General features: G+C 46.3%; 1 protein-coding gene across 1 annotated transcript; it reads left to right on the top strand.

Annotated features, from left to right (window-relative positions):
* The first annotated feature begins 3,053 nt into the window (after positions 1-3,053).
* On the top strand, positions 3,054-7,831 carry LOC138204424 (inositol monophosphatase 1-like). The gene is made up of 9 exons (XM_069159681.1): positions 3,054-3,152; positions 4,131-4,300; positions 4,801-4,940; positions 5,075-5,179; positions 5,943-5,988; positions 6,091-6,199; positions 6,348-6,456; positions 7,316-7,467; positions 7,588-7,831. Exons 2-9 carry the CDS (start codon positions 4,238-4,240, stop codon positions 7,707-7,709), a joined length of 846 nt encoding a protein of 281 aa, XP_069015782.1. The 5' UTR covers positions 3,054-3,152; positions 4,131-4,237; the 3' UTR covers positions 7,710-7,831.
* Positions 7,832-9,542: the final 1,711 nt, after the last annotated feature.

The following is a 9,542-nucleotide window of genomic DNA, read 5'->3' as shown; positions in this document are numbered from 1 at the left end:
CTTCGGTTACAGCTGTGATTCCGGGGAGCCGAACATCCAAAACATCCGTCATCCCGGATAAATTATTCATAACGGACCTGGCAGGGAGACAGCGGGACTGATCTATTTGTTTTGCTTGTCCTATCACTTCCCTCTTGTGTTGTCTCCCGCCATTTCTGAGAGCGTCTTATATTTAGTGCGCAACGGGGACAACGGGGTGACAAGTGCTCTCCTGCTGCTTCCAGTCAAGCAAAAACTTTCAACAAATCCCCCCCCCCCCCAAAAAAAATAAAACCCCCCTTTCCTCCTCCCTCCACGGTATCCCATTCTGATCTGTTAGATTCAACACAGGTCTATTTGTTTTAGCTGCAGCTCGTGCAATAGGATTTCGAGCAAATCCGTGACTTGTATACGAGGATGGCGATGTTGTCTGCCAGCTTCGTCGTCGTTTAACAAAGCTGTTTCCATATGAACACTGAAACGGGATGACTAATATAATAACTTCACGAGGCTCAGATGTAGTTTTTTTTATGTTTTTTTAAACAGTTGCCTCGGCGCTCATCCTGTCGGTACTCGTGCAACGATCACACAGCAGGAATGGGTTTGGCATATTTCAACACGCAGGAGTTGCGCAAGGTGTGGCGGTGATGAGCGTCGTGTCTGAACGAGGCCCCTGGGGAGGAAAAAAATCAAAAAAAGACACGACGTAGCGGACAATGTCGAACCGAACGCACGTTCTGGCGCGTATCTTGCAGTTCAGTTCGGTACGGAGAAGGTCACTCGCAGTTCACCGGCGTCGAGTTTTGTCGCCCCCCTTTCGCGCGCGCGCGCCCTGTTTTTGAAACGTTTTAAACGAGCCCCGCGCGCCGTAAGCAAAAGATGCAACATCATTTTCTTGAGACATGCGGCATTTACCAGTAATTGAACAATCTGTCTTGCAGCAAGGTATCACTTCCTGCAAGTCAACTGTCAGCGTTGCACGAGAAGTAGCTTGATGATTCAGAAAATTGTCTTTTGTACTCCCCGGGGACTTCAGCGCAGCGTGCGTTTAATGAAAGAGAGAGTTACGGTGTCACGTCGGGGCCAAAACCTCCGAGCGCGTACCGCAGACTGCGTCTCTGCGAACGGCGTCTCTGACTTATGACCTCAATGATTTTCATTTTAAATAACAGGTCTGTTAAGTCCGTATAAGGTAACGCAGTGTCGTGTGTGTGTGGGGCGACATTCCCAGGGCAAAATCACAAGCAGTGTTTATAAAAAAAAAACCTAAAAAAAACCTGGACGTAGCCTTTGTGACGTCACCGATGGGTTTCCCGATGAGCGGTGTTAAAGCTCCGTCTGGGTGGCTCCAGCTGTTGCTGTCTTGGCAGCGTCGGACTCCAGCCGAATCCAAAAATGGGCAACAAGGTGGCGCACGGGTGGAGCTGCACCGCGGACGGTCTCTGACAATCTGGCGGTGGAAACCCTTTCGAGCATGCTCGGCATTTATCGCGACACCCACTTTTCATTTAAAAGCAGCCCCACCCTTAATTGTGCATAACTTAAAATCCCTAATACAATTCAAAGTGAAGCGTTGCATAAAAATGAACAACAGAAACCAAAATCCTGGTTTTGGTACCGGGCCGTAAACATGGACGTCTGTGGAAATTGACTCACTTTTTGGAGTGGGCCTCGAGTGGCCATTCGAGGAACTGCAGTTTTTTTTTTTTTTTTTGGCACTTGCGTACTTGGCTTTATTTTTCAGCCCTGGAGGTTTCCGCTTAGTTCTCCATCACACGAGACCGGTCTCACCACACCCAAATGCACGCTCCATAGGCATTTGTCTCTTGTCAATCATTCCTGCCCACTGCAATAAGACTGTACAATAACTCACCTCTGGAAAAATCCATCACGCAACAATAACACCGTTGTCTGTTTTTCTTGGTTGTTTAAATATAAAAAAAAAACAACTAAAAAACTTTGCACTATTGTTTAGTTAGTTTTAATTTAATTATTCTATTTTATTCTATTTTTTTATATATACTGTGCATTTTTATATTTAATATTTTTTACTGTTTTATTTCTTTCCTGTATCTATAAATGCTGCTGTAGTGAAAAATTTTCCCTTTGGGGATTAAAAAAGTAACTATCTGTCTATCTATCCATCCATCCATCCATCCATCTTTCCATCCTTCCTTCCTTCCTTCCTTCCTTCCTACCTACTGGGGCAGAGACCTCACGGTTATTTTGGAAACTCTTGGCGAAGCCTTTTAACCAATCAGCATTGACCACCACATGCACTGAAACTAAACGTCCATACCAAACCAGACGGTGAGATATCAAAACTGCAGTAAGTGTTGCAGGAATAAATTGTTTTGAGATATACACAGAAATAATGACACCTCCAGATCTGCGGATCTGCAGTATATACTTATTGTCAGGATGTTATCCAGCTTTCAGCCGGCACACACAATCTGCGCTGACTCACCAGGGGACCTTTCAAACTACTATGCAGCAGTGGAATACAATAAAAGGACATGAGAAAAAAAAAAAAAAAAAAAAAATCTCAATAGCTGGGAAACTGTCAGGAAATATAAAACCGTCTGGAGCTTAGTTTGCCATGCCGAGTCCTGTCTTAGAAAAACAAGCCAGGAGCTGGAACTGAACTTTTTTTTTTTAACCATTATTTTAACCTCCCAAGATCTGTCGTGATTTAAAGATTCCAGGTTTATGCTGAAACTGGTGTTGAAGTTTGCAAATAAATACAGAATGCATTTAATCGCTACTTCAAACCAGCTTTTATGCATTTGAATAGCAAAGAAGTGTTTACAGCAGGGCGTGGCTTCGCCGTGACATCTCCGCAAGAACTGGGAAGACGCGACAGGAATTTTCCGCTCGCTTGGATGCATTCGCACTGTAGTGAATGTGGCGTCATGTCGTTGCAGGTCTGCCTTCGTATGGGCAGATTGCATTTTTTTTTAATTGTTCTTTTTTTTTTTTTTTCTTTCCGCCACAGTCGCTGTGAGGAAGTACAAGAGGTGGGGGGGGCGGAGCTAGTACTTTTCCCCGCTCTGTCATGCCATCTTTTTGAGTTGGCTCATCTTTCCAACCCAGCGCTTTACAGTTAAGCATTTCAAAAGAAGCTGCACCAGCATCGAGAGGCAACCAGACAGCAGCGCCCCAGACTCCACCAGGTAAAGATTGCTTCACAGTAGATTCCTTTCTGTGCCGTCTGTAAATGATGAAGCCAGTTTATCTTTAAGTGGATTTTTAAAAAAAAGAAAAAAAAAGATGATTTATTTCTTTGTATCCGTGAGTGAATTATTGGCTTATTTCCTTAAAGTCCCTCTATTTTGTACTGTTCTGTCAGAGTTATCAGATGTCCTTAACTTTCCCAAAGTCAGATGACCGAAAAGAGGAGGTGAAATTTAAACGTCGATACACGAATACCTCAATACCTAATGAGCATCTGCGGGTGATATTGAAACTTTTTCTTTTTTTTATCTTTTTTTTTGCCCTGTGTTTCGCCTGTCAGGCATACAAGCCATTGATTGACACTGACGGGCAGAAATTGTACCTGCGCGGCCTGACAGGAAGACTGCAGGGAATAGCTAGGGATTTTATGTTTTTGTTTTTTCGGTCAAATTAAAAAAAACAAACAAAAAAAAACAGATGACAATATTTGTATCTATCAATTACAAGCTCTTTAACAAAAAAAAAAACCTAAATGGGATTGAAGTGTATTACTAACACAGCAACTTACAACATGTCATGTCATTTGAAATCTTTTTTTTTTTTGTATTACACCTGCAGGCTCTAATTCAGAAACGGCTATCAGACAGATTTCAACACGATATGTTGCACACTTGTTTGCACCCGTGTCTTGCGGTGGTGACTAGGCAGGATGTACAGATACCTTCAGCAGGGGGTGGGGGTGGAGGGGTGGGGTGGGGGGGGGGGGAAGTCTTGCGTAACGTACTGTGTTGCAAGAGACGAGCGCTCGCCGCGCAGGCTTGTCGACGTTTCGTCGGCCCGATGCCCTCGAGGACGACGCATCGCTCGAGAAACACCTTCTGATTTGCATGTCCTGTCCGTCGGTGACTTATGAACCGTTTCGTACTTTTATACTTTTGATTTGTCATTGAAGTTTACAGGCTTTATTTATTTTACAGACTCTACGAAGGAAAAAAAAAAAAAAAAAAACAACCCACACCCCCCCCTCCGACTCCTCGCCCTCCCCCCCCCCCGCCCCCCGCCTCCGCACGCACACAGAGACAGGATGGCGGACCCGTGGCAGAAGGCGTACGAGTTTGCCATCTCGGTGGCAAGAAAAGCTGGAGCGGTAGGTCGTAAAAACGTGTAGTTTGTGCAGATCGAGGGTAACTCTGAAACAATCGAGGGGATCTCTGTTCTCTTCCTGTTTGGCTGCCGCCTGTGGGCGACGAGGTGATGAATTGCAGCTGTGTGTTTTTTTTTTTGTTTTTTTGTTTTTTGGACCTCGCGGAGATCCAAATCAGCGGGCCTGTTGCGCCAACCCTCTCTGGTGAAACAACCAGTGCCCCGTCGTGGACAACGTGTCACTAACTGTGCACCACTTGTGATACCCACCCCCCCCACCCCCCCTCACCCCCTCCCGGGGGAATATAGCCACACGAGTGTCGTAATACTTTTCAAACGCACGGGGCCGTGATTGTTGGGCCGTTCCCAGGGGCGACCGGCGGCGGCGGCGACCAAAACGGACGCCCGTTTGAAGCGGAGATCTTCCGAGATGATTTCTTTTTGAATGTCTCTTCCTCATTTGAAGTGCAATGACCACGTGCCAACGGCGTTTCTTTTAATCAGGTAATCAGGAAAGCTGGCGAGAGCGAAATCAAAATCTCGACAAAGAGCTCCACTGTGGACCTCGTCACCAAGACCGATGAGAGGGTGGAGAAAATCATCATAGGCTCTCTCATAGAGGAGTTTGGACAGGGCACGCACTGGTGAGACTCGACTGGCGCGCACGTACACACACACACACACACACACACACACGCCTTTATATAATATAAGGAACAAAATGTCTCCGTCACGCACTGATGTTCCTCACTGGTTCGTTGCTCCTCCTGTGCTGCAGTTTCATCGGGGAGGAGTCCGTCGCTAAGGGGCAGCCGTGCATCTTGACCGACAAACCGACATGGATCATCGACCCGGTGGACGGCACCACAAACTTCGTGCACGGGTGAGACGCCGGGAAAACAGTTCGACGCGTCGGGCGCGCTTTATTGTGGGGGGGTCAAAGCCAGCACTTTCTGTTCTCGGACAAAACCCCGCAGCAACGAAACGCAGTGGATCTGGGAGGTTGTTTTCGCACCGTGGGACCCGATATTTACTGCATTTGCATTAGCAGTGACGGTGCGTTGAAATATGCCAAACCTGTTCCCGCTGTGTGCTTATTGCACAAGTACTGACGGGATGAGCGCCGAGGCAAATGTTTAAAAACAACATCCGAGCCGATCCGATGATCACCCGGTTGTTTGTCGATGGGACTCATTTCATTGACGGTAAATACAGATTTTTAGTGTTTAAATCTTTTCAAATGAGATTTCCGCACCTTTTTGCCGTCTCATCTCATCGTGGCCACCGACGGAGCCGAATAAAAATCGTACTTTTGTCGAATGTAAAAAGAGTCGTTTTTAATTTTCCCGGTCTACCAAATCGCACCAACATGTTCTTAAATCTCTGAGAAGGTAATCTCACTAATTCATTAGCACAGCTATAAAAAAATAAAAAAAAATAAAAAAATATGGTCTATTCCAGCACTTCATGTCAGCCTAGCATGAGAGAAATAGTTTGAAAATTCAGAAAAATATAGATATTAAAGTGGTATCGAACCGAAGCCTCGACAAATAATCAAATGCAAATGTCAAACTATTCCTGTGAGGATTTTGTAAATGTACAAAAAAAAAAAGAATGCTAACCCGATGTCCGTGGATTTCCTACAGATTCCCGTTTGTGGCTGTGTCTATCGCGTTCGCAGTCAACAAGGAGGTATGACTCATCAAAATAATGGACTTTCACATTTAACGAAAGCGGTTTATCCCAGTTTTGTTGCCAAATGTGACGGCTTAACACCGCGTCGTCCGTTTCCAGCTGGAGTTTGGCGTCGTGTACAGCTGCTTGGAGGACAAGATGTATCACGCAAGGAAGGGGAAGGGAGCTTTCTGCGACGACGACAAGCTTCAGGTGTCCGACGTGGCGGGTAAAGACGCTTCGGGACGCCCCGCGCGCTCATTTTACGCGCTCTTACCGGTCGACGGGGCCGGACGGGCCAATCGTGCTTATTTCCAGAATTGAAAAAAAACAAAAAAAAAACGGTAACCCTTCTTTGGCTCGCTTTGTCATCACAGATATCAAGAAGTCCATTATCATCTCCGAGCACGGTACTGACAGGAGCCCGGAGAAGGTAAAAAAGATCTTCTCCACCATGCAGAGGATCCTCTGCATCCCCACTCACGGGTGAGTCAAAACGGCAAATCTGCTTTCTCGGCCCTCTCGGTGTCATATTTGCTCGCGCGGGAGCAAATAGAGCCGGAGAGAGCTGCGTCGGGTAAAAGCCAGCTGCTGACACCGGTCGAACGCGCCCTCTGCCTTTCCCCCAGCCGTCGACCGTCGGCGTGAAATGCCCATTTTGATAAAGCGATGTCTTGACAATTCAGCGTGTTGCACACCTGCCCGAACAGGCTTCATTCGTTTTTTCCTACGGGGCCACCTGTGATCTGAATACGTGCAAGATAAAAGTTGAACAAACTGAAACGGACGAGACACCCGGTCGCCGACTTCTCGATTATCGTGTTTTTTTTTTGTTGTTTTGTTTTTTTCCACGTGACGAAATGTTACAACAAAACTGAAATGTAGCCACAGTGCATCGACAACACAAGCTGAAGTGAGTGCCATCTTTCAGCGTGGGACACTTAATTGGAATTAATTCAGTTTTGTGAGGTTGAAATGAATTCATTAAATTGATTTCAGCATAAAATATTACAGTGGACGAACGTGGACACAAAACAGCTGCACACTGTAATGTCATCCGAATCAAGTTGTAAAAATGAACCAAAACAAATCCCTAAGAAGGCCCTTTTTAGTTGCCGACGCTGCATTTTTATGTAAAGGTACGTAGACTGTCTGCCTTTCGTTTGGACACCGTGTAGATTATTTCATTTGGGTACGATAACCAGCACAAAAAGGCGTTTGAATTTAGGTATTAACAAAGAGTTGTTGTTGTTGCTGAAACCTTTTTGTTCTTCTTCTCTACCTCAGCTTCTGTAATTACTGTTTGTTCGTATTCATTGATCTCTGATTGGTCGATCCCTGACAGGCTGCGCGGGTCGGGCACCGCCGCCACCAACATGTGTCTGGTGGCGTGCGGGTCGGTGGAGGCCTTCTTTGAGATCGGGATCCACTGCTGGGACATCGCCGCCGGTGCGGTTATAGTCCAAGAAGCCGGAGGGGTCCTTCTGGACGTTGACGGTGCGTGCGCTTTAAAATACCCCACAAAAAAAAAAAAAAAAAAGCTGATTATGTAATAATAAAAAAAAAACTGCCTACAGATGGAGTTCCTCTTAAAATTGGTTCTGTTTGACAATTCAGGGGGACCGTTCGATTTGATGTCCCGAAGGATGGTTTCAGCAAACAACAAGATTATCGCTGATCGGATCATCAAGGAAATCGAAATCTTCCCCGCGGTGAGAGATGACGAGCTGCCGAAGTAGAAATGAGAAGATTCTTAAAGCCTGTTAACGTACAGTTTTCCGAAAGCATCGTAAAACGAGAAGAAAAAAAAGAAAAAGGTCTTTTGCTTATATGTTGTCTGAATAAAGTTACTGCGCTCTAATCACTGCAGACTGTCTTAAATTTGTTGCACATTGACATCGGTTTGAAGGTTAAATCGCCCGTCTTTCGCCCCGCGGTCGAAAATATTGATTGAAGCGGGGAAACGGCTGTAATTTTACGTGATTTGACACGTCATCAGTGTCTGACTGACCGTTTAGAAATTAGACACGGATGCCGTGTGCTTTCTTCAGCTTCGGCCCGGTGGTTTCAGTATGACACAACTTCAACTCTGCCGCCCCGCCGAGCCCTGAAACTGATTTCAACTCGAGTTCCAATCAGGTGTAATTGAATGATGGGAAATAAGTGAACTCGCTCCGGCACTTATCGTCGTTAGGGGCGACGGGCCCTCGGCGACGGGTTGAATCACCGTCGGAGTCGCTTCGTAAACACCGGCCCCTGTCAAGTGTCATATAATTAACTCGCATAGAGATCACCACATTGCTGCAGAGCACTCACTGCTGTTTACACACTTTATTACGCCCCATATTAACATCCGCCACTAGAGGTCAATAATGCATCAGCAATTAGATGGGATCTTCGAGAGCCTCTCGTTTCTACTTTTGCTTGATGCAGTATTTCTTGTTGATTATTGAAAGTTGCATCGTTGCAATGCTTCAGTGCGGATCGACCTCATGCTGTTCGTGTCTTTATGCTTAACAAACAGTCTTTTAGGCCTCCGTGATGTAAAAAAAAAAAACAACAAAAAAAAAAACTCCCCAAGACATGAGGTCATTTTTTTTAAGCATCATGTTTCCCTCCCCCCCCCCCTCCCTCCCCGATCTGTAAGTGAACAAGTGGCGCTGCCGTCGGTCACAAAAGGCGCCGACGGAGGTGGAGGCGCGAGAGCCAAAAGCGATGGCCAATAGAATAACAAGATAAGCAGCGGGAACGGACGACAACAACAACAACAACAGCAGCAGCAGCAGCAGCAAGTAACAACAATAACAGCAGGAGGGGGCGTGGGGTATACGTGTGTGTTTGTGGGTGGGGGGCTCGGGGGGGGGGGGGGGGTCTACGAAACATGTTTACACTTCTGCCTTTTGAAACGTACATAACTGCAGTTCCTGTGTGTAGTTACGCCCCCCGCACATCTGCCGCTGCCGCAGAGTCGGGCGACGAATCGGCAATCGGCCGTCGTTTCGTCGCTTTCTGTTTTTGGTAACGATGCGCGGGGCAGGACGGGGAGGAAGTGTGTGTGTGCGCGTGTGTGTGCGCGTGTGTGTGTGTGTGTGTGTGTGTGGAAGCGGGGCAGATAATAGTTGCAAATACAATACATCCTAACATTTGCTTGAACTTGCCCGAAGTAGCAGATGGCTGGAATTTGCCTTGTAGGACGGGACAGTAAATGTCAGCCGGGTCGGAGAGCAACACGCAAGTTCATAAAAGTCAATTTTTGCATATTTACTTTGAATCTATTGGACAACCCCCCCCCCCTCCACACCTCCAGCCCGCCTTGTTTTTATATATCTCAACCATTTCAGAATCCAGCGACATTCAAGCAATCGATAAAATTAAACAGGTTTCGCATCGATGCACTTTCGCATGAAGCTGAAGCGACCTTTTAAAGTATCTTCCTCCTAAATAACCGAGGCTCTCTCGTGATGATTCACACACAAGTGATACAGAAGCAAAAACGTCTGGAGATGTTTCATTGCGACATCCGTTAAATGGCGAACGATATTCGCGTCCCAAAGATTCGAATTTTTCTGCGG

The sequence above is a fragment of the Embiotoca jacksoni genome, unplaced genomic scaffold, assembly GCF_022577435.1.
Source record: "Embiotoca jacksoni isolate LCO1_2020_lvr unplaced genomic scaffold, fEmbJac1.0.p SCAF_25, whole genome shotgun sequence".
In the NCBI taxonomy this organism is placed as follows: domain Eukaryota; kingdom Metazoa; phylum Chordata; class Actinopteri; family Embiotocidae; genus Embiotoca; species Embiotoca jacksoni.
This window is presented reverse-complemented; position numbering and strand designations above follow the sequence as displayed.